The sequence below is a fragment of the Zootoca vivipara genome, chromosome Z1 (assembly GCF_965207765.1).
Source record: "Zootoca vivipara chromosome Z1, rZooViv2.hap1.1, whole genome shotgun sequence".
In the NCBI taxonomy this organism is placed as follows: domain Eukaryota; kingdom Metazoa; phylum Chordata; class Lepidosauria; order Squamata; family Lacertidae; genus Zootoca; species Zootoca vivipara.
This window is the reverse complement of record NC_142583.1, coordinates 20,669,897-20,695,080: the sequence shown is the minus strand read 5'-3', so window position 1 is coordinate 20,695,080 and position 25,184 is coordinate 20,669,897. Positions and strand designations below refer to the sequence as shown.

The 25,184-nt window shown below is 43.4% G+C and overlaps 1 protein-coding gene and 1 long non-coding RNA gene across 7 annotated transcripts in view; one reads left to right on the top strand and one right to left on the bottom strand.

Moving 5' to 3' along the window:
* Window positions 1-1,152, bottom strand: part of LOC148687297 (uncharacterized) — a 35,503-nt gene extending 34,351 nt beyond the window's left edge. Inside the window, exon 1 of one of the 2 annotated variants that reach the window (XR_015947861.1) lies at window positions 1,037-1,152. This is a non-coding gene — a long non-coding RNA (uncharacterized LOC148687297). The remainder of the gene's footprint in view (window positions 1-1,036) is intronic. The other variant, XR_015947863.1, reaches the window with a different exon arrangement.
* On the top strand, window positions 232-25,184 carry TRMT9B (tRNA methyltransferase 9B (putative)). 5 transcript variants are annotated; one of them, XM_060278810.2, is made up of 4 exons: window positions 232-363; window positions 13,371-13,525; window positions 16,452-16,625; window positions 18,814-25,184. In XM_060278810.2, exons 1-4 carry the CDS (start codon window positions 320-322, stop codon window positions 19,848-19,850), a joined length of 1,410 nt encoding a protein of 469 aa, XP_060134793.2. In that variant the 5' UTR covers window positions 232-319; the 3' UTR covers window positions 19,851-25,184. The 5 variants fall into 5 exon arrangements, with proteins under 5 accessions (XP_060134793.2, XP_060134795.2, XP_060134794.2 ...); XM_060278811.2 differs by lacking the exon at window positions 232-363 and adding an exon at window positions 452-590; XM_088660924.1 differs by lacking the exon at window positions 232-363 and adding an exon at window positions 9,180-13,127.

Below are 25,184 nucleotides of genomic sequence, written 5' to 3'. Positions count from 1 at the left end.
CTCACCTGCTCGTGAAGCGCCAGAGCCGCCTTCGCCTCTCTATTCCCCCCCCTCCCAGTCACCTTCCCATCTTCTCAGCAGAAGCTTCCGCGCCCCCTCGCGCCAGCGGAGAGGCGCGAAGGGAGAGCCGGAGCAGAGAGGAGGAATGAGCCCAGCCGCCGAGGGGAGCCTCGCAGCCCCCGACGTAGCCCGAGTTAGGCACCGCCTCCTCCTCCTTCTCCCCGGGCAGGATGCAGAGGCGGCGGCGGCGGCTGGTGGCGGTGCTGCTGCTGCTGCTCGCGGCCGGCAACCTGCGGCGCGCGGCGGATAGAGGAGGCGCATGAGGCGGCTCTCGTCCACCCTGCCTCCTACCGGCGGGTGCAGGTAAACGGGGGCGAGGGCAGGAAACGAGGCGGCTCTCAGGACGCTCGCCAGGCAGGCAGGCAGGCAGACACAGACTGCGGCTTCTCAGCAATGCCTCTCGCGGCTCTCTTAGGATGCATACGGTAGACCGACCGAAGCGTTGTATAATCCCGCGCCCCCCTTTGGCGATGCGCCCTCCCGACTCTCCCGCTTCGAAGAGTTGGGGCGACTGTTCCAAGCGGACTCGGGTAGGGGAGTCCGGCTGCACGCAGCGAGGGTTACTTTCCCGACATGTTTGGGATCTGGCTGTGAAAAGGGGGTGGGGGTGGGGGTGAGAGACATTGTCGGTTTGGTTTAAGAATAAATCTGCCTCTGCTTGCCTGTACATGCTTTGCCTATACCGTATGCACACCGCACGTGCAGGACGATCCCCGTCGCTGGTGCATGTTCAAACCCGTCCATTAAACTCCTGTTATTCCCCTGTCCAACAATTCAACAGAGATGCTGATTTTAGATGCCATCCCGCTCGGCACCAACTTCTCCCTTTTCCTCTTCCGCCTCGCCACTTGCTTGGACGCCTCTCTGCTGTTTGGGGCTGAAAGGTCTTCATACGGGCGGCAGCAGTGGCCCCACCTCCCTCCTTCGATCTTTGTAGCTGTTTTGCATTCTGCAACGAACAAACAAATAAATAAACCTTAAAATAGACCAGATCTTTGAAGAGAAGTGGGTGGGGGTGTAACTCTTGCCTCGAGGCTCGTTTGTTTTGTTCTTGAAGCTCTGTAGCATCCTCATGGCTGGAGACTGTTAAAAAGAAAAAGAAAAAAAGCAACCACCCTGTTCTGATCTTGCCTCAGCCCTCTCAGCTGACTTGGAGAACTTCATGCAGTTGCCTTCAGTTTTTGTCTCATTCTTTTGACCTGAAGTCTCCTGCCAATTTCTCTGCATGGATATTACATATGCATTGGAAAAGATGTGAAGCTCCGTGCATGGGCTTAGCCAACTGGGAGCAGGGAGGGACAGCTGCCACCCCCCCCAAAAAAATCAATCAATAAAAATACATAGCAAACGGAGGTTCTACCTCCCCTAACAAAAGGCCTGTCTGCCCCCTAACAAAAATTCTGGATACACCCATGCCTTCGTGTGTAACGAATGCACATGCCAGTATTGACATGTTTACAGCCGCCAGAAGTGGCATGTGATGGTGAATGTGTCTCTCCCCCCCCCCTCCCCAGAAGTGATATTCATGTGGGGAAATTATCAGCAGTGTCATCATGAGAGGTGCCAAGGGAATGCAAATCTAGTCCAGCTGGAGAAGCCAGGGTGGAATAATTTCATCCAGTCTAGTTCAGTGGTGCGATTTAATTTCCAGACAGAAATGTGATAGTGATCTTGCATGCATGTGGGTGTGTTTGTGCTGCTCTCTTTGCCAGGAGTAGCAGGTGGCCAGGTGATGCCTTGCTGGCTTCCCCTTCTGTTGCTAGCCTGCACTTTTGTGTTTGCATATCTGTGCACCAAGTACATTTTCCTTCCATAGAACATGGTAGCCATATGCTCCTGTCTTTAACTTGTGCCTGGCTCATCCAGTTTCTCAGCAGCTACGGTATATATTTCCACGTTCTTTCTTTCTTTCGAGGCTGCTTCACACCACTTCTTCTTAAACCATCCTGTTTGGGGAGAAATATTTGTAAAGCTGATTTGGTGTGGTGGGGAATCTGTTAAATTTGTTAAAGGCAAACCAATATATCTGAGACAGTAGATAGTTAAAACAACACATAGTTTATTCTATAATGAAAGTGTGCATAATGAGATGACAGAGCATAGTGGCTTTTGCAATTAGGAAAACATTTGTTGCATCTTGTTATAATATATTATTAAAATACTCTTTAATAGAGTCCCTTGCTCTCATTTTTGAGCTGGATGGAATTCCCTAACTCGGATTTCTCTCCCTTAGCAAATTCTTTAAATTCAGTGCTTAAAAAAATACATTATGTTTGTTTTGTTTTTTTTAAAAAAATCTTTCTGGTGCTTTCTCTTCCTTTACTGACTTAAAACAGATTTTAAGATGCATTTATATGGTTCTCATATACTATAGTTGTATTTGGTATTTTTGCCATGCTCTGAATATCTGGTCCTGTGAATATAAAAACTACAGTTCCAAGGATGTAAAAAAACTCAGTTTCAGAGAATCTTGCTAACCAGGTCTGCATATACACCATACATTCCCCACGACTCCCCACGAAGAATCTTGGGAACTGTAGATTGTTGATACTTCTGAGAATTATCAGGACACCCCTTAAAGAACAGCAATTCCCAGCACCTATAACAAACTACACGTCCAAGACTTCTTTGGGGGAAGTCACATGCAAATATGCTTTAAATGTATGTTGTGTACACAGCCCAGGTTCTCTGGTGATGTTCCTGTTTAGGAAGGACTTTGGGGGAGTGAACTTGCCTCTTTGTTTGGTTTAATGGTAGACTTTTTAGTGTTGTGGTTGTTTTCAACATCATTTTTAACTGTAATCATGTGTTGAGCTGTACGTTATTGTATTGATTTTTTTAAAAAATGATATATGTCCCAAGAGTCTATTCACTCAAAGGGAAGTGTATGTCTCCTAATCTTTAACAAATTATGAAGACCTGACCTGATCTCATAAATGTAATGGAAACATTTATCAAATAAGTGTTTATTAGGAGTTTGGGAGCACAGTGCCGTCAGTTTGCTCCAGGAATCAGGAGAGCCAGTTTGCTCCAGGAATCAGGAGAGCCTGTGGAAGCTCTGGACCATTGGTAGACTAGATAAAGGAGATCCCACTGTGGGCCAGATCGCATGTGCGCCTGTGATTTCTGGCATCTGCGCAGGCACGATTTCCGATGCTGTGGAAGCGAGTCCCCGCGCTGTGCCATTTTAACGCAGCACACACGGACTCACAGAGCAGGTTGCTCGGTTCGGGGGTGGCTCATGGGCCGGTTAAACGACCCCCGTGGGCCGCTTGTGGCCCATGGGCCTTAGGTTGCTGGGCCCTGACCTAGAGACTAGATTCCTGCAACACACTTTATGAGTGGCTGCCCTTGGGCCTGGTACAGAATGCGGTGTTTAGACTGCTGGTGGGGACAGACAGCTGCCTCGAGTGATGTGAACCGTGCAGCTGATTACAATTCTGAATGTGTGAACCAAAACAGGCATGGAAAAAAGGCAAGCAGTGTGTGAGAGTATTTGCAAAAGCAGGCTAAAAACCTAGCTCAAAAAAATAAAATAAAAATAAAATAATCCATCCTATAATTGCTCATGGAGCAAAGCAGGAGGCAAAAAAGAGGGGCGGGATAGAAAATTGTAGGACTCTTTATGTCCTGTCGCTTCTCTTGTAAAAATGCCAAAATATTTAATCAGTTGGAATTGGCAGACTCACTTTGTTGCCGGGTGAATCTTCACCAGAATTGTTAATTACTAGCAATGGCCTCTGCGTCAGGGACATCGCTGTCCGACTTCATATAATTCACAAGCCTGACTGTTGCAGGGCTTTGAATAACTGTCGTCATGAAATGAACATGAAGGCAGATGTAGTCTAATGATGGATTGTCTGGGGGTTAGCACTTTATACCATTATTCTGCTTGCTGCTCAAGATACGTCTCAAGCCCTGCACAGATGGTGAAATGGTGTAAAAATGTATGTATGCACTGGGGAGGGGGGCAGAGTGGGAGCCTTGTGGCTCCACTCCTGATCTCAACATATTAATAGGGATTTTATTATTATTTTATACACGTATATGGAAGCCGCCCAGAGTGGCTGGGGAAACCCTGTCAGATGGGTGGGGTATAATTAATAAAATTGTCATTATGGAATAGTCGCTTTGTTAGCGATTGAATCCCAGCCTTTCAGTGTGATTGGAATTGCTGGAAAGGGTACGGTCACAACCTGGAATTTCAAGCACAGCGGTGTAAAGGGAATCTTGCAAAGCCATCCCACTTGGGCTGCTAAAGGAGGTTGAATCCTCTCAACAGCACCTGCCACCCCAATTCCACCAGTCCTCCAGTTAGACTTCCAGTACCCAGTCCGAGATTGCATCTAAAACCTGGTAAACGTTACCATGTATCTATAATGATACACATAGTGCGTTGAATAATTCATTGATAGAGAACCAAATTCAGTGCTGTGTTGTTAATATTTAATTCCACTTTAGTTCATGGGATAATAAAAATCTAATCAGGAAACAATGGAATGGTTTGGAAGTTGTGATGGATACTTCAATACATGATTCATCCACAGGAGGTAATATATTCATTCACATTAAAAAGTCAGTGGCGGCAAATACACTTTTAATTAGCCTGGCAACATCAAAGAATAATCACAGTACTTTTAATCTTGCTATGAACAGGATGGAATTATTATTATTTAAATAAGCACCAACTATAATTGCTGCTTTAAATAAAGCCCATCTATTATGTAATTCATCTTTTAAAAAAGAAAGAAATGCAGTTCATGCCATAATTTTAAAAATCTTAGCAGACAGGCAGGCTTTAGCACTCTGGGGTACGATTCGAATCTTGTATGTTGATAAAATTCCTACTGGATTTTCGCTTCAATGGATAGGAGACTTATCATGTGACTTCAAAGCTGAACTGGCAGGAGTCAAAGAGTTGCAGATTTTCCCAGCATAGAGACGGAGGAATCAGCTAGAAAAAACATTTTATATGTGTTGTATATGCGATATAAGGTTGTGACACCAGGCGGCACTGTGGAGTCCTGTCTTTCCCAACTGGATTTCCCTGTACTGTATGAGTTTACAATGCGTTTAACTGAAACGCTTCTTTGATGTGCTTAGATCCAGCTGGAGTGTTGAGTAAAGCTATGCAGTTTAGCTTTCTGCCACTCCCTGACCCTTTGAAGACACAGAAATTATTCCAAAAAAAGGTGGAAATCTGGGAATTCTGGACAGAGTTGTGATGTTCTGTGAGCTAGCAGAAGGTGTGATCAGAACAGGCTGGACCTTTTCCCAGGGGTAGCGTATCTGAGCCAGTGGGGAAAAGACTGATCCATGCAAAAAGTGATAGTATCATAGTTGGAATCCTGTTGAGAACAGCTGGGTCTATCATGAAGTGGCTCAGGCAGAAAATGTGAATGCCCTTAAAGGCCAAGGGGGGCAGTTTAATTCAATTAATTTGTTTATTTTTGCCATTAGGCTGATGCACTCGTGGATAATGGGAAGGTGGAACCTAGGTCGGGCTTGGGCAATCAGTCTCTTTTCAATGATTTCTCTTACCGAACTGAAACATAATGATTTCCACCCTACATCAGCATCTCAACCAGGGTCAGCCTGTTTCTTCTGAGACAGGACTTTATCTAATGTCCAAAACAGGGTAGACTTCATCTGGGGTGTTCTCCATTATAAATTACTTCACTGGCCTTCTGCAATATTTAAATCCTAAATTTGCATCTCTACATAATCATTTTTTATGAAGTTTGGCATCTATACCCTGGTTAGTTTTAAGTTTCCTTCAATGCCTTGAGTTGTGTAGGAGGTCCATCCAGATCTGGCCAGGCAAAGCTCACCGTAGATCATAATGGAGTTGCTTAGGGCCCCAGTACTGACTTGTGGGGAATAACGATTATCGTCCTGTAGCCTGAGAGTCTTGGACCGTTTTGAACTGCAGTCTTCCTCTTTGAGAGCATAAACACTGAGCAGCTGGCTTCTAAAGGCAACTGCTATGAATCATCCTCCTCAATTGGCCTTAACTACTCAACAGTGTTCTCTGCTCTGAGCGTGACCTCTGCTTGGAAGAAACCATTAAAGTATTCCCAATTCGCGAAGTGGAGTGCAGTATACACCTCTGTGAGTGTGATTATCTAAACTCTGATAACCGAAGCTCTATAACTCCCGTATTTGAAGAAGTTGGTATGATAATGTGCAGATGCCAACTAGGTTTTCTTTTTGGTCTCCATCAAGGAGTTTTAAATATCTGCATCGAGTCTCTGCTGCAAAGCTGTGTTTAAATTATGCCTTAGCTCCTTCCTGTATCACAAAAGCTGAACACACTGCTGGTCATTAGGATTGGGGACCTGCTCTTGCAGAGATGGGTAAGAAAAAGGATCATGAGTTGAAATGACTGCTTCCTGGAATCCAAATCTCCAATATCCTTCTCTATTCACGTAGGGCAGGCACCCCCAAACTGCGGCCCTCCAGATGTTTTGGCCTACAACTCCCATGATCCCTAGCTAAGAGGACCAGTGGTCAGGGATGATGGGAATTGTAGCCCAAAACATCTGGAGGGCCGAAGTCTGAGGATGCATGACGTAGGGTATTCTGGCACAACATTAGCAGTGAGCTGTTCCAGGTGGGCACCAGAGGGAGATACCCTGGCTTGTATGTGCATTCTTCACCCCTCTTGCAGAGTCTATAATCTGTATTCCCAAACTCCGGAGCTCCCATCTTTCTTAATTGTACTGGATGCTACTTCTCTTGCTGCCTCCCCATCTTTGACCTCTTGTCAGAGAATTGGAATCATTTTAATTATTTTTGTATTGGAATAATGAAGTTTAAGAAGGAATAAAACCTACATTGGCTCCCAGTACGTTTCCGAGCACAATTCAAAGTGTTGGTGCTGACCTTTAAAGCCCTAAATGGCCTCGGTCCTGTATACCTAAAGGACCGTCTCCACCCCCATCGTTCTGCCCGGACACTGAGGTCCAGAGCTGAGGGCCTTCTGGCGGTTCCCTCACTGCGAGAAGCAAAGCTACAGGGAACCAGGTAGAGGGCCTTCTCAGTAGCGGCACCCACCCTGTGGAACACCCTCCCATCAGAGGTCAGAGAGATAAACAGCTACCTGACATTTAGAAAATACCTAAAGGCAGCCTTGTTTAGGGAAGTTTTTAATCTGTGATATTTGATGTATTTTAATGTTTGTTGGAAGCCGCCCAGAGTGGCAGGCGAAGCCCAGCCAGATGGGCGGGGTATAAATAATAAATTATTATTATTATTATTATTATTATTATTATTATTTATTTTTTTTTTTTACTGGGTGAAATACAGTCTTTGCTCTTGATTTGCATTAAGACAAAGGTAACAGTGTTAGAAACTGAGGTATGAAAGCTTGGAGCTAAATGACACCTTAAACCTAGGTTATGGGCGCAACAACGGAATGTCTAGGCACACTTTTTTCAGAACAAGAATACAAAGCTGAAAATGAATGAGCTGCAGCTAAAATGTTATGTTCATTTTTCAAATGGTCTAATCCTTCTCCTGCCCACCCCCCCTAATATTCTTAAGAGGGTCTCTTCTCTAGTCTTCAGAGAGTAGCTGGAAGTGGGGAGGCAGAAAAAGGTCCTCCTTTTCTTCCACTCTGCAGTTTTAATGTGAAATTTTAGGTGCAGTACTGTGCCCAGAGCTCAGAAACTGCTCGCACGAATGAAATGCCTGTCGCAAAATGGACCTAGAACAATTTGAATTGATTACACTGAAAGGTAATCCTCTTAAGATACAAATTATGCATATCATAATTATTGTATGTAGGATATCACTTTAATTAAGATACTATGTGGGTTTATTAATGCACACGTGTTAATGTTACAACGTGTTAATGTAATAAATTTAATATTTAATTAAAAAAAGAAAAATGCACCTTTCTCTCACATTGCTAACAAAAATTAAAAAATATGTATTTTTAAAGAGGCATCTTTGAAACTTTAGCTATTTAAACTTTAATGGAGGTGGGGATGGGCAGAATGGTTTCCTGTGGGAAAATGATATTTCATGAAGTTGCGGTTCCAACTTTTAGGGATTCAGTGGTAAGTTTTGTTTTTTATTCCCCCCTCAAAAAAAAAAAAAAAGCTCTGCAGGGAGGGGTGAAATGTAGTTATAGCCTCTCAGTGAACAAAGAATAATGCATTTCTGCTATAATTACACATTCAGGCCTGATGACTCATTTCCTCAAAGAAAAGCCTCGCAAATATTAACAGTATTCATGCTACTCAATGTGCTTTTACTTCACAGAGAGGCTAAACACCCCCCCCCCCTTTTCCAACTCATAGAATAATTTTGAATAAACAGGGAAACAGAATATCAGAAGATATGGAAGAGCTCTCGGGTGAACAACGTCCTTAAGCATTTCAGTGAAATTAAAGCAACAGACTTCTGTCTGAAAGGAACAAGCTGCTGATAATTAATTATTATCATCTTGTTCCTGAAACCACTAGGCACTGTATAAAAATAAGAAGAGCTCCAATAACTGGCTTAAAAATTCAAAGTGAAATAAGTTCTACCAGAAGGCTTGTTTAAGATGCAGGACACTAGAATGCCCTTCAACCTTGCTTCCAATTCTCCACCCTTATTACCACATTAAAGTGACGGGGGAACAGCAAGGGAAATGGTCTGCAAGTAAGCAACAGAGAGAGCAAATTTTGGTTTAACTGAGATGGTGGTTCCTGTAGAGCAGCAGTTTCAGGGAGAGCCACTACCAAGCCTTCTCAAACCCACTTGCCAGCAGTCGCGTCACAGGGGTGGGGGTGGGGGGTGCGCCCCGGGCGCCATGTCTGGAGAGGTGACAAGAAGGCACCCCACGGGGTGGTTTCCCCGCCACCCCTGGACGCGGCAGCGCGAGCAGCCATTGTGCCGCCGCAGCCACATGTGGAGGATCCCGCCACCGTCCGTATGGTGCTCAGGCAGCGCCGGCAGCAAACTGCTACGTACAATGCATGCACGGTGTTGCACACATGCGCAGTTTGCCACCGGCACCGGCCGAGTGTTGTACAGACGATGGTGGGATCCCTCCGCCGCCGCTACAGCCGCAAGCAGAGGATCCCTCTGCCGCCTCTGCAGCCACGAGCAGAGGATCCCACCACCGTCTGTACAGCGCTCGGGCGGCGCCAGCAGCAAACCACTACGTACAACGCATGCGTTGTATGTAGTGGCGCAACGCGTGTGGAGCCGGTGGTTTGCCCTGCCCCGGGTGTCAGTTAGCCTTCTTTCACCCCTGCTTGCCAGTTTGCTGAAAGCAAGCGCCCCCTGCCACTTGACATTGTCAGATGCTGCTCAGAAGCACACAGTCCTCCGTACTGCGCCAAGTTCTCCATTGGGGAAGATCTCTTACACTGTTCTGAGATTTGGAAACATTAGAACGTTCTGCCTGCTCCAAAGTGTAATGTGACAGAGACGACCAAACTCCCCGCCACCCTCCTGTGCCAGAAATTTGCCCTGCTTTTTTCTGCTGCAGAGAGCCCAGCCTGATATGAGAAACCAGTTTCCTCCCTTTCTTGAGTCTTCTGACATGTACTGAGAGACGAGGGGAGGAAGAATATTGACTGGCTGCTGAGCTAAGCCAAAATTACTCTACTTGGACAGTAGTGTAGAACATACTGTCAACCTGATGTCTATACTGTATTATTATTATTATTATTATTATTATTATTATTATTATTATTATTATTGATTATACTGTCCTATACCCGCAGTTCTCAGGGCGGTTCACAGAATAAAATCAGAATATACTGAATGACAACTCCTACCAGCCCCAGTTGCATGGTCAGCGATGGTGGGAGCTGGAATTCAACATCTAGAAGCTCGTAGGTTCCCCATTCCCCATAATGCAGTAAAAAAGTTAAGCTGCTACCTACATTTGACTTTATGGACTATATGACAAACAAGAAGTAGCCAGTTTTCAGTTTTGACTGGTCCCAACCATAGCAGGGGAGAAGGGTTAAACCTTGCTTCCCCAGCACTGTGGTCCAAATCCAAATTGGTCCTCCTGCAGTTGCTTTAAAAAAGTATCTTAGAAGAACCAGTTCATGGATATCATGTGTCACATCTGATCCTCAGGGAGGTCCAAGCCACCTAGTTCTGAAGGCTGAGTTCCAAGCTTTTGTTGCTTTAATTCTGTGTAGCTTTTGGTCATGCAAATTGCAGTTGAGGAACTTTATTGTAATTTATATCTGAAATTCTCCAAGAATTTCGACACACTCTCCTTCAATGCCTTTTATGAATTGTTCTTCATCACAGTCTGCAGTTGATGAGGATCAACTGAGGCTTCCCACACTTCCCAAAGAGATCTTCTGGAAATTCCAGTGTATGCTCTTGGATCAAGTATGTGTTGACTTTGGGCTTTGCATGAAAACTTTAACCTTCAGCCAAGTTAGTATAATGCATTGTTGGCAGAAGCTGGCAATTTTGTAAAGTGGTTTGCAGTTATGTGCTTTCTATTCTTGTTCAAGACATGCATGGAAGAAAGGAAAGGGTTCCAAGCAGTGGAAACAACACGTTTTATTTACAAACCACTTATGAAGGCTTGTTCTTACCGAGTTTGTTGAGATCAAGCAGGCTTGACCACAGAAAAATTTAAGTGGTTTGCAATTGTGCTCAATGTGAAAACTGCAGGGCTCTAAACTACCTTGGACCCAGGTGGCGCTGTGGGTTAAACCACTGAGCCTAGGGCTTGCTGATCAGAAGGTCGGCGGTTCAAATCCCTGTGACGGGGTGAGCTCCCGTTGCTTGGTCCCAGCTCCTGCCAACCTAGCAGTTCAAAAGCATGTCAAAAATGCAAGTAGATAAATAGGAACCGCTACAGCGGGAAGGTAAACAGCGTTTCCGTGTGCTGCTCTGGTTCACCAGAAGTGGCTTTGTCATGCTGACCACATGACCTGGAAGCTATATGCCGGCTCCCTCGGCCAATAATGCGAGATGAGCGCGCAACCCCAGAGTCGGTCACGACTGGACCTAATGTTCAGGGGTCCCTTTACCTTTACCTTGGTCCTGTATACCTGCAGGAGTGTCTCCATCCCCATTGTTCAGCATGGACACTGAGGTTCAGCTCTGAGAGCCTTCTGGTGGTTCCCTCGCTGCAAAAGGTGAAAATGCAGGGAACAAAACAGAATACTTCAGTCCTACATACTTTTATGGCAATAAGTTCCATTGAACTCAGTGGGATTTGCTTCCAAGTAAACATACATCCATAATTTTATTTGTATGCCGCCTTTCCATAGTTGCCATCATGCTCAAAGCAGCTTACAACATAAAAAATAAACCTAACTACAGTGGTACCTCGGAAGTCAAACGGAATCCGTTTGACTTCCAAAACATTCGGAAACCGAGGTGTGGCTTCCAATTGGCTTCAGGAAGCTACTGCAGCCAATCGGAAGTCATGTAAGTCACGTTGGATGTTCGGGTTCCAAAGAATGTTCGCAAAACCAGAACACTCCTGGGTTTGTGGCGTTTGGAAGCCAAAACATTCGACTTGCAAGGCGTTCGGGATTGAAGGTACAACTGTACAGGCATAACACAAGCAGTCATAAACAATAAATAAAGTATCAAAAAGCACAACCAAATCGAACAATTTCCACATAAATCATAAGATCTAAAATTAAGATACAAAAAATTAATATCAATAACACCCCCCAGAATCCCGTTACCCCTAAACAATACCCCAGCCCAAGAGTCTTGCAAACTTGCTTAGGGGATCCTTAGCAATCAAATGTTTCTGCTGGTTGTGGTAGTTTAAACTGTAACACTAATGAATTATAAAAGCAGCAGAGGAGATAGTACAGGAGTTTTTAAAAATATGATTCCAGGCATTCAGTCTGTGGAGGTCTCTGCAAATTAAGACATGATTTATGTTTTAGTGCTTCTGAATAATTCCCGAAAACCACACCCTCCCCTGTGTTTCTTTTATGTATTGTTGGATTCCTTGGAGACGATTGGGTAAACAAGCTTTAGCTTTCTCTGGCCAGAGAAAGGTAGTGGCTTTTTCATGCTTTTGGTTTTTCTGGGGTAAAGCAACAATTGTAGCCTCGGCCTTTTTTAACACTGAAAGAAAGCTCCAGTTAAGTATTTGCAGCCCAGGCACTTTGGCATTTAAACTCCTCAGGCTCCATGAAACAAACTTAAGTTTGCTCAGCTCATTGTTAGAGAATAGATGAAAAGAAGAAACGGCCACACCTTAGTTAGGGACTTGCCCTGCATGCAAAGACAGACTCTGGTGGACTCAGTGGACAAGACCAATAGTGGGTCCCACGGTCAAGGAGGCCATTTCTGCATGGGGTGTAAAGGGAAGTGAGGGGCAAATAGGGTTTGTCAACCTGGGAAAGTAGCCCACCTAGGAGAAGGAAATCTCTGACCCTAAACCTCTGCTGCCTTGCAGCTACACTCATTTGTGAGAAAAGCCTTGGGAGTAAACCCCAAAGAACCGCCATACCCGCTGCCTTACAGGACATTTTCGGGAGAAAAAAAGGCAAAGGAGTAAACACTACACAAATCTGGAGTGGAGTCCCAGAAAGGTCACTTTGGTACTGCAAATGGATGGGAGGAGACGCAGTGGGAAGTAGCAACTAGGCGAGTTGTCCACACCAGTGTCTTCAAAGTGGCTCCTAATCAAACAGTCCAAGTGACTGTACAGGGAAATCCCCACCCAAAAGGGGGCAGGGGTGGAATGGAGGAATCCCTGCTTGTGCACATCCCGATGACACGTGCAGCAGCACGGAATGGAACCCCCGCTTAAGCGGGGATTCCCCTGTTTGTGGCTGGAATGTAGGTACCGTATCTCATAGCAGCAGCGTGGAAGCCTGACTTACATAGAAACAGGGACAGTTATGCCACCCTGGTAACATAGGAAATGATCAAAATAGTAGCAAATGGAGACGTTGTGGTGCATTGAGTGGGTTGCCTATGTTGCTTCCTGGAGTGATCTGGTTATAGCACCACACTCTGCTGCAAGAGGCTATTAACAGGCAGCACTTGTAGAGAAAAAAGGGAGGCCTGCTAACCAGGGTGACTGAGAGGAGAGAACAAGCAGCGTTCCACCCAAAGTAAGACGTTGGGAGGCAAATGAAGAATGCATTTTTGTATGCAGAAATGGTTGGGGGGTGGGAGATGTTGCTTGGAAAAGTTGGGAACTCCCTTCCCTTGTAACTTTTAAAAGAGGAGTTCTCGCAAGAGCCTGTTCTACTGCCGTATATCGAGATTGGACCTCTCTTCATGGCTGTTCTTTTTTGGAATTTAACTCGGGAACATGTTGTTCAGTGCATGTTTGGTCTGTTTGTTTCTTGAAGGATGGAACATGAGGCTTCCCAGCTAGAAAAGAAACATGTGCATAACGTCTATGAAAGCACAGCTGCCTATTTCAATGATCTGCAGGGCAAAGCATGGCCTCGCGTCCGACAGTTTCTCCTAGAGCAAAAGCCAGGCAGCCTCATTGCTGATATAGGTACGTGTATGTTTGTGTGCATGGATGCATGGATGTGTATACAGATAGAGAGACAGCATAAAGAATCCTTATAACTTTAAGAACATAGGAGAAAGTTGATTTTACATCCTGTTATGTACACACTAATGTATGACTTATGTACGAAGTTTGGATGTGCCATATATCTATTAAATTTCGAGTCCCATTAAAAGGAGGGGGGGGGAGACTATACATTTATTTATTTATTTATCCACCACAAGTTACATGAACTCCAGCCCTGAGCTCTGATGTGGTGACAAGAGTCCACAATATCTTCGTGTTCACTTTGATGAAGGGAACAGCTCAATACAAGCATTTCTTTTACTCACATCACCCTCTGGTGATGTCAATGGATAAATTTCTGTAATCGTGCCCAGAAGCATCAATTAATTTCTGCAGTTGTATGGGTAGGCTGGTCATCCTGTTGACTAGTACCTTGGATGCCTCCTGCTTCTGGTTACCTCCTTGCAATGGTAAGTTTTTTCTTTGCTTTTGAAGCAAAGAAGGGTGGGGGGGTGAGGGGTGGAGGTGGGTGAAACCATGTGGGGATTCTTTCAAAATTCAGATGGGGTTTGAGGTGAGCAGGGTGGTGTTTGGCCATCCCTTTCTAGGATTAAACCTTGGATGGAAGATGGTTACCAATTACTGACCTGGAACACCGCTGCAGTTTAAGAACTGGTGGATTGGTGACATAGCATCCAGGAAATCCCAGGCTCGGAGAATGATGGGTAGCTTATACCTGTCCAACCATCCTCCCCATTAGCTGAGCTGTCTGTCTTCCAACCCAGTACCTCACCCCTACCCAGCACTAAGCAAACCGAACAACTATGAAAACATTTGAAACAGTCTGAATTATTAAGTGCGCTATAAATGCCAAATATGATCATCATATTACTATGACAATGTCTACTACTGTGTGCTGGATTGCAGCCTTCATTTTTCAATAGTATGCTTAAAGAAGTATGCAGGCTTGTACTTTGAATGTTTGATTTCTTACTAAAATAAAAAAATTCCTTCAGTAGCACCTTAAAGACCAACTAAGTTTTTGTTTTGGTATGAGCTTTCGTGTGCATGCACACTTCTTCAGATACAGTGAAATAGAAGTCCCCAGGCACTTATGTAGAGAAGGGGTGGGGATGGGGAGGGGAGGGGGGATCACTCAGAAGGGTGGTGGAAGTGGGTGATTGACTGACTGATAGCTGTTGATGACCAAAAACGACTGCAAATGGTTTTGCATGAAAAAGCAAGGGTTGAGATGGCTGAAGATCGCTTATCATGTATAATGAGATAAGAATCCGATATTGAACAGAGATATCGGATTCTTATCTCATTATACATGATAAGTGATCTTCAGCCATCTCAACCCTTGCTTTTTCATGCAAAACCATTTGCAGTCGTTTCCGGTCATCAACAGCTATCAGTCAGTCAATCACCCACTTCCACCACCCTTCTGAGTGATCCCCCCTCCCCTCCCCATCCCCACCCCTTCTCTACATAAGTGCCTGGGGACTTCTATTTCACTGTATCTGAAGAAGTGTGCATGCACACGAAAGCTCATACCAAAACAAAAACTTAGTTGGTCTTTAAGGTGCTACTGAAGGAATTTTTTTATTTTACTTCGACCCAGACCAACACGGCTACCTACCTGATTTCTTACTATTTAAGATGCTCCATTGTCATTCTGTAGTGACTGGGAGACAGTTTTTCCATTAACACTATTAGCAGGTCCAAAAGACTCAGGGCTGTTTCTTAAGGCAATCGGAAGCATTTCATCTGAATTCCTTATACTGTAGTAAACTAGTCCCTTTTGCTGCTTCCCTGCATCTCTCCGGCTGAAAATTGGCAGAAATTATTCTTCATCACTCGCCTTCTGACTGCCTGGAGCAGTTTTCAGGCACTTTTTTGAAAAGATTTCTTTGAATGGTTTTGCATTAGAGTGGTACTTTTTCATGGCTTTCCATTTGAACCTACGCACAGGAAGGAGATACATTTTGTAGTCACTCCTAAAGCTTGACATATGAGTAGCAGTAATTTTTATGGAAGAATGCTGCAATCCAGCAACAGAGATCTGTGATGGAGGCTTCATGTGGGCATATTATTGTTAATGTTAATCTGAATGAACATCTGTATCCCAATATTCATTCTTAGGATTGACTGGGATGGATCTCTGGATGCAGATGGGAGTGCTCATCTACATCCTATCCATCCCAGTTGTAATCCATGACTAAAGGTGGATTAGGGCAGAATGTCATACACATCATATTAAAACCCAGTTATTTGTCCAAGTAGCTTTGAAGGATATTCAGAATGACACTTGTAGTAATGAGACTGCCATTTACATAGACTGTCACTAGAATGAAGAGAGCTATAGGTCAGGAATTGACTCCAGCTGTTTCTGTGGATGGATGCTGAGTCCCCTAAAGTTGTAAGTGCAGGGTGGATTGAAGAAGACAGCTTTAGCATTAACATGATGTTAGCAATCTAAACCTATCTTTACTGGCGATTCTTGTAAGAAACGGTAACAGTGGTACCTCAGTTTCCAAATGTCACTGCTGTCAAACATTTTGGTTTTCGAACTCCGTAAACCCGGAAGTAAATGCCTCTGTTTTCAAACACGCCTCGGAAGTCGAATGTGCCATGCAGCTTCCACTGAATGCAAGATCCTGAGGCCTAGCTGTCGGCTATTGAGGTTTCAGTTTTCAAACATTTTGGAATTCGAACGGTCTTCTGGAATGGATTACATTTGAAAACCAAGGTACCACTGTATTTGTCTGTTTCAGTGGTCTATATTCACTTTGAGAACACAGTTTTACTCCGTTAGCTGAACACTTGAACAATAGAGAATGTTTTGTCCCTCTGTAACCACATTTGGTGTTTGTGTGAGTGTGTTTATTTTTATTTTTTAAAGGTTGTGGGACTGGAAAATACCTTGGTGTCAATAGCCAGGTGTATAATCTTGGATGTGATTACTGCGGTTCTTTGGTAGAGATTGCAAGAAATAATGGTTGCGAAGTGATGATCTGTGATAACCTCAATCTCCCTTTCCGGGGTCAGTGCTTCAACGCGATCATTTCTGTGGGAGGTAAGAGAGTCTGGATGTTTGAAAGAAAGAAAAAAGTAAAATATGTTCACTATACAATGTGTGCTTCTCCACTGCTGTTTGCTCACTTTGTCCAGAATATGAAGAATAGTATAGAGCAGAGATGGGAAACCTCAAGTCCAGAGGTTGAATATGCCACCAGGCCTTTTATATCTGGCCCTTGGACCTCTCCCTAGGCCACACCCCCTCTCTCCAGGCCACAGCCCTTACCAGTCCTTTTTCACCCCCAAGTGTTTTTCCATGGCTGGAATGTGTCCCAGAACTCTGATAATGGCTCTTCCTTCTGTGGATGGAGGATTACAGAAGGGTGCATGAGTTTGCGTAGAAACTGTACAAAGGTAAAATTTGCATTTCTTGCTCCACCCACATTGCTTGTCGACCTGCCCACCACATCCAGGTAAGATTATTTGTCCACTCAGCTCAGTATTATCTATGCCAGTAGTTCCCAATTGGTGGTCTGTGATCCCCAGGGAGTCTGCGTAACTCACTCGGGGTCTGTGGCACCATTCATATAACAAAAACTACCACAGACGTATCAAAAAATTTCAGAAGGGGGTCCAGGGCTTGGCTTTTGATAATTAAGGGATCCATAGTACTTAGTTAATTGCGAACCACTGATCTATGCTGATTTGCAGCAGGATCTCTGGCAGAAGTCTTTCATGTCACCCACTACCTGATCGTTAAAAAAAAAACACCAATATGAATTTATATAAGTACAAAAGTTTATTTATAAAAGTACAAAAGTACAAATTACAGAACCGAAGAATGCTTGGATGGGTAAAACCATAAAGGTGTTTTCCTTTCTAGCAGGTTCTTATATTTTCCCCAAATACAATAAATATTTTTCCTAATTACATGATTAATAAAATTCTTATGTAATGAAGCTTTACCATACCATAGACATGCATGCCAACCAAATTTAACACCGTACCCCTCCAAGTCTAGCAGTTAAGAATTATCCAACTTTATCCAATCTTTTAACCAGCACAAACATGCAACTTCATAATATAATATGAAGTTCTGCCAGTGAGAAGCCTCATCTTTTCCTAGTGTCAATCAATATATTATATTTAATTCTTGGTTTCTTCCCTGGCCAGATAAATCTAGAGATATCCTCCTGCCATAAATAAAGATAAATAAAAATAACATATTTGGCAATACATTCATTTTTATAGCTGAAATCCTTCCTAGCAAAGATAAATTCATTCTCAACCATACTTCCAAGTCTTTTAAAACTTCTTTCCATACTTTAATATAATTAACTTGGAATATATTGGGGTTCTTTGTAGTAAGCCATAGGCCTAAATATTTCACCTTTTTTCAGACTTACAACCACTCAATGTCGCCAATTCATTTTTTGACTGCACATCCATATTTTTAATCAACATTTTAGTTTTCATTCTGTTTATCTTAAAACCTGCAACCTTGTCGAAGTTATCAACTTCTTCAAGTAACTTAGTTTCACTACTCCTCAGGTCTTCCAGTGTTAAAACCACATCGTCTGCAAACACCTTTACTGTATTTTATATGTTTTATGTCCCACCTTTACCCCATTTATATCTATGTTTTCTCTTACTCTCCTAGCAACTACTTCTAAAATCAGTACAGTATAAACAAGAGAGGGGATTTAATCCTTTTAACTGTAAGTGCCAGGGATTGAATCTGGAAATTTCTGCAACAGTAAATTCTTTTTGCTGACATCTGTGCAATTCCTCCCTCGTACCTGAACAGCACAGAATAATTCATTTTGTTTTGGGGAGCAGTGAAGAGAGAGGTTTGGCTTGATATACTAGCAAGGGGAAGAGATCATGATCCTGGGTGTGTTGCAGATAAACATGGCTAGCTGGTATGTCATTAACATAGGCTGAGGATGAAGCCTTGTGACATAGCCAAGAACCTGTGCCTAGACTAGATGGTTGGTTGTTTTTCAGACCACTCGCCATACTCCTTCTAGCCTTGCATGAGATAGAGCTTTTAACATCATACCTAAAACATTTGTTTAAATTCAGCATTATAGAAATTATTCATTAGGTGCAAAAACAACGTGAAAATTGTCATCTCACTTGTAAAGTTGCATTGACACACATGTAAAAGGCACAGTATTTTAATATTTTTAGCACAGAGTCCCCACATCCATGAATGTAAAATATCGTTTTGCTTCTCTCCCCAGTGATTCACCATTTCTCCACACAACAAAGACGAATCAAAGCAATAAAAGAAATGGCCAGGGTGCTGGTACCTGGCGGCCAGATGATGATTTATGTGTGGGCCATGGAACAAAAGAATCGGCATTTTGAGAAGCAAGATGTGTTTGTTCCATGGAACAAAGCCCTCTGCTCCCGGTTGCTTTCTGAACGCAGCAAGGGTGCGTGTAAGACGGAGCTTGTAGCTCATACCGTAACATCTCAGACCATGCCCCCAGACCAGCTGATGGGTTCCAAATACAGCTACCCTATTACCCTTGACCAGAAATATCCCCAGAGGACTACTGGCAGCTGCTTAGCTGAAGCCTGTTGTGTGAAAATCTCTGAAGAGGAAGAGAAACGAGTTTACAGTGCTCTTGGGAGATCTTTTCGTTCCTGGTTTTCCTCCAGATCACTAGATGAGTCTGCCTTGGGGAAGCAGAATGAGAAGATGCAGCCTTTGAAGAGCACAGCTGGATGGACAAACAATGCCGTCTCTATTCAGCCATCAAGGCACTGCAGTGTAGATTCAGGCTGTCGAGGACCATTGCTGAAAGAGCAGCAACTAGATAATTATGATGACGTGTTTATGAAGCATATGGCGTGCAAAAGATTGGAATGGCTGGCGGCCTCAAGGTCGCTGAGAGATTTCAACGGTGAGCCACCTGCTTTAGTCCAAAGTAAAAATGGGGAAATGCCATTCCTGGATAGCTCTGTGGAAAATGTAAGCAACGGCTACATCCCGCCAGGCAATAGTCATTCTTTTGCAGGCAAACACTTGAAAAGGACATCATCGGCGAGCTCCAGTGAGTCTATTGTAGATGCGGCCGTGGCTGTGGGAGACCGAGTTGCTTGTGGTCAGGATACAAAAGCCTTCATGCGCTATTACCATGTTTTTCGGGAAGGGGAGCTGTGCTCTCTGCTTGAGGATAATGTGCCTGAGGTTCACATAATAAGTTCAAGCTATGATCATGGTAACTGGTGCATTATTGTGAAGAAAGCAGGTGAACAACAGCATGCATAGTTCAAGGGCTTCAGATATCGCTTCCTATGGAATTTTAGAGAAACCCCCCCCCATATCTGATCTCCCATTCTTTTGTGCGTGGGAACAAATGTGTGGATAAGGATGTCATTGTGAAAAAGGGCACTTGCCATTTTGCAGAAATGCAGGCTTTCTGCAAACACCCACCATAGTTTTATATTGCTTTTAGGAAATCTGTTTTGCGTTTTTAAGAACATTTTATAAATAAAGCCTTTTGTAAGATGAGGAACGGGGCATTTTTTTTAGTTACCCAAAAATAAATGAATGAATGTTCACCCAATGAAAAGATCAGCCCTTAGCCTATTGGCACTGAAATATGTTGCATGCATTTTACTTGCTGGACTTTTGCTTAGAGGAGCACACACATCGTATTTGAAGGCTTTTGCTTTTTATGTTGCTTTTCTATTTTCTTTTCTTTTTCAATGTTGCTATCCAAATAGACTGTACATACATAGGATACTTTTTCACTGTAGCAAAAAGGACACTGTAAAATGAGGGTTTCAGGTGCTGTTTCCTGTGGGATCTTAGAGACATGTGAGGTGAGAGCCAGGGATGAACTGAAAAATCAAGACAACCAGAGGGATAAAAGAAGTGTAAAAAGAGTCCGAGAAAATCAAACATGCCCTGTAGAAGGAATGTCTTTCTGGGTGTCTTTCACTGTTTCCTGAAGTGATGCATATATAAACTGAGGCTATCGACTGTGCTCATCATATTCACTCAAGTAATGATGATGGAAACAGCCTAAAAGGCCTGTTTTGCAACTTGGACCAAGCTGATTTCCCCCTAAACATTTTTTTTGCTACATTCAGACATAACATAAAACCATGGTTTTTGTGTTACATGAATGAGTCTCATCTCGGGTGTGTCCACAGAGGGGTGATCAAACAGGTTTACTTTCATTTTCAGCTAACTGTGGTTTCTTGTTATGTATGAACCGAAACAAATTGTATTTAGGATTAACTATGGTTTTATGGAAGCACACAACTTTAAGCTATGGTTTCTGATTCTGGGTTGTTTTTTCTAATCCAGGGTTAGATAATCTTTGGCTCTCCAGATGTTGTTCTTTAGCTCCCATCAGCCCCAAACAAGTATGACCAATGATGATATGATAGAAACTGTAGTTCAGCAACATATGGTAGGCCACAGGTTCCCTGTCTCTACTCCGAGCCGTAGGTAAGCCTAACCACAGTTTCTGGTTCACACATAACGAACTAGGACTGAAAAGGGAAGCAAAAGCTTCTGATCTTATGGCTGTACTAACAGAGGATCGAAAGGGAGCAAAAACTCGAGACTTTTGCCTGCCAACTAAAATATAGTTTAGTTGAACCAGGTCATTGTTCAGAGTTGAATAGAGTTAAGGGAGGTTTTTGCTAAACTAACAGGGCCTGTGATGAACCATGGGGAGAGCGACCTCTTCCAGGAACTCGGAAGTAATTACTCTAATGTGTGATCACTACACTAAATGCCTGTGTGGTGTGTCGTGTGTTTGGGAGATAAGCCTACTAGAACTTTATATGAAACCACTGTATTATTCTCTTGTGCATCTGGGTTAAGACAGTGCTCAATTACGATGTGGCTGTGAGAAGAGCAGAAGCTTATGCTTCCATTTTCAACTAACTGATTAGTTGTGAACTAAAAAACCCAGAACTTTGGTTGGGCTTTGCTACGGTTTTGGGCAGGGGAGGCCATGTGGTGCCCTCCAGATGTTCTGGACTGCGTCTCTTAGCATCCTTGGCCATTGGCCATCTTGGCTGAGGCTAGTGGGAGTTGTGGGGGGGGGAATCTAACAATGTCTGGATGGCCAGATGACATCTCATCAAACCACAGTTAAGACAAACCACATTTTGTCTGGTTTTACACATAATGACAAATCACTGTTAGTTGAAAGCTGAAACTGTTGATCTCCTGGTAGCTACACAGGAGGGTGGATGTGATAATGTTCACATAGCATGAAACCATAATTTTAGCTTTGTGTCTGAATGCAGACAAAATGTTTCATGGGAAAGACCAAAGCTGCAACCCTAGCAGTTGGATTGCATAGTCCTGAATACATTGTCTTCCGTACTTTAAATGGACCCTTAAAACATTTCTGCTTTCCTAAGGGAGGCTGATGAATTGATTTATTCGTAGACTAGCACTTGTCTTTCTTTTCTCCATGTAGTGCTCAACAAAACACTCCTTAAATTTCATGGATGGATGTAGATAGTAGGCAATGTTCAGCTGTGTTTTACCTCAGAGTAGAGCCATTAAAATAAATGAATATGGCTAAGTTAGGTCCATAAACTTCAGTGGACTTACTATGAATAAAATGTAGTTGAATACCACCCGATGTGTTTTTTCTCTGCAGTCTTTTTCCATTAGTCCAGCTAGACTGAGTTTTCTTTTTCTTTTTAAAACTCACATGAACTCTTGCTTTGCTTGTTCAGTCATCCTGTACATTATGATAGTACTTCTTGGGCAATGAAGTGATGACTAGCATAAATGTGAAGAAGTACTTGATTGCCGGTGCTTTTATATCCGAGAGTGGGATCCTTAAAATCAGTTGGGTTAAATATTCCAGGACCTCCATCTCTGCAAATAACTTACCATAGGTATCTGAGATTTAACTGCCTTTTCAATGGCTGAATTATACTTGACAATTTGATGGGAGATTGCTTCATATCATCACTATTTATTTTTTTAAATGGAGATTTGCTGCAATAGAAATGCCCTTCTGATGAGTGCCTCCATCTAATCAAACTGATGCCACATCCTTTATATGTTACATCTTCCCACATCATCAGCTGTCGAATGCCCCTGTTGCGTTTTTGTGAGATAGTCCCGCAGTTAACAGGCAGCAACTTCCATGGGTGAGCCTTACAAAATAATAGCCATATAGTCTCCTTTTCAATTTGCAGTGTGATTCTATGCATGCCTACTCAGAAGTGAGGTCTATTGAGTCTACTAGCAAATGCCTGTAGGTCTGCTGCTGCTGAAGGCATGTCCTGAAGGGAACAGGTGGTCCTGTGCCTCTTGGCTGAGCCTCTTGGGCTTGGTGATCGGACGGTTGGTGGTTTGAATCCCTGCGATGGGGTGAGCTCCCATTGCTCTGTGCCAGCTCCTGCCAACCTAGCAGTTCGAAAGCACGCCAGTGCAAGTTGATAAATAGGTGGCCAGAAGATAAATGGCATTTTCTCGTGCTCTGGTTTCTGTCACAGTGTCCTGTTGCACCAGAAGTGGTTTAGTCATGCTGGCCACATGACCCAAAAAGCTGTCTGTGGACAAACGCTGGTTCTCTCGGCCTGAAGCGAGATGAGCACCACACCCCATAGTCAAGTCTGACTGGACTTAACCATCCAAGTTCTTTTACCTTTACCCTTAGCAACGCTGCAGAAAGTGAGTGCAAATGAAGTCAGAGCACTATTACAACACCATGGCCATCATTTTGCTGTCTTTTACTTCTTTTTCTTTGTGTCAATCAATCAAAACCTTTATTGGCATCATTTACAAACATTTAAAATAAATAGTCCAGTACGATCACATCACCAACCCATCAGTACAGTCACTTGCCAAAAGGGAGGGGAATCCAGCAATCTATTTTACCTCTGTGGGTCTCCTACCAGGGGCAGGATTCTGTAATGTACTTTGGCGGCATGTTCTTTGTGTGGGGGGAGCCCTGCTGGTGTAATAGTGCTCTGACTTCATTTTTCAAGAGTCACACAATGGTTTGGGCAGGGGGGCATGCAGGGAGTTGTCATGAGATATGCAACTTACCTCTTTGCTTGCCATCCCGATGTCCAAAGACAGGCATGTCCAAAGTCCGTCTCGGGGGCGTAATCCGGTCTACCAGTTGATTTAATTCGGTCCCTGTGGCAGTATATGTCCTCCTGGGGTAAAATCCTAAAAAAAAGCTCAGCAACTTCAATTCTTAAAAAAGCTCAACAACTTTGGGGTAAAATTGTAAAAATTGTAAAAAAGCTCAGCAACTTTGGTCGGGCCTCACGCATGTTCACTTCATCAAATCTAGTCCTCTTTGAAAAAAGTTTGGGCACCCCTGTCCAAAAAGGAGTAGGACCATGTCGCTTCTTCCACGGATTTCAGTTGGAGCTCACCTCTTGATTCCTGCCATTGGATGTAAATGCCCTTCATTCATTCAGTGTTCTTCCTTGTCTACAGCACCCTGCATGATAACAGGAGCCTGGCGATCTGTCCCCATGGCTAGCATGGCATACTGGCTATTCTCAATGTATTGCTTCAGTGTGTGTATTTATCTGGCATAGTCTGCCCTGTCCCAGGGATAGGGGAATGAGTTACAATATGCTAATTACTCTAATCTATAACTATTTCCAGAAAATGTGCAGATTCGGTTTTGGTGGATCTCTGGAAGACAATTCCAAAGTTGCATCTTATGTGCCAGAATCCTCTCTGTATGCCCTTTGGCATTTATTTTGGCATGGGTTGTATTTAAGAGAGCATGGTGTGTCATGGAAGTGATGTCTGAATCTGCTGGATTTTTAAATACTGGGATCAGCTTTTTGAATTGAGCTTAAAAGGCAATATATTAATAAAAACCAGCAATGGTCTGTCTTTGTTGTTCCCAAGCTACTTTTGTTTCCTCATCCAGAAGAGCCACTTGCAATAAAAGCATCCTTGGTTAGAGTGGAACAAACCTCACCTTCAGAATTACCTATGTCGAATCTCAGATTACATTACTTTTAATGAACCTGTAGATGTACATATTTATACGTGAGGAAAGCTATTGGCTTTCTGCAACATGCAATTAAATTGGTTCCCTCCGAGCTGCAGAGGGAGATGATCTTGAAAGCACAAATAGGCTGTCAAAGCTGCAATTATTCTTTGTGCAACGTGTTGACATTTTGTTATTTATCATGTGGTTGTTTGCAGTTCTTTTGTGGCTGTGAGATATAGGCAGCGCTAATGAGCAATTGGGCTTGGTTTTGTTTGCACTACTTTGGCAACTGCATTTGCACTACTGGGCACGAAACCCAGTTGGACATTACACTAGACCCTGCAGGGTCAAGCAATGCACTGATAGAAGCTAATATTCATTAACCTGCAACGCAGCAGAACTGTGGACTTTAATTAATAATATAAAACCTCGGAGCTAAATGTCAATGCATTACATTTTATTCTTTGCCTTGTACGCAGCCTGGCAGCTATTCAGTGTTGTAATTCATACCAAATAGTGTACTGTAATTGTCCGCACTGACATTTAGAACATGATGCATCATTGAACTTTAAATGTCCAGGTTTTCAACTATTCCATGGTACGTTAATAAAGATTATTTATGTTATCGATAAAAATAAATAAATGTG

Excerpts from the sequence above, each read along its gene's own strand:
- TRMT9B (XM_060278810.2), top strand. The coding sequence starts at position 320 with ATGAGGCGGCTCTCGTCCACCCTGCCTCCTACCGGCGGGTGCAG. Across the intron at positions 364-13,370 it reads CCTCCTACCGGCGGGTGCAG|GATGGAACATGAGGCTTCCC; the intron begins GTAAACGGGGGC and ends TGTTTCTTGAAG. Across the intron at positions 13,526-16,451 it reads CAGCCTCATTGCTGATATAG|GTTGTGGGACTGGAAAATAC; the intron begins GTACGTGTATGT and ends TATTTTTTAAAG.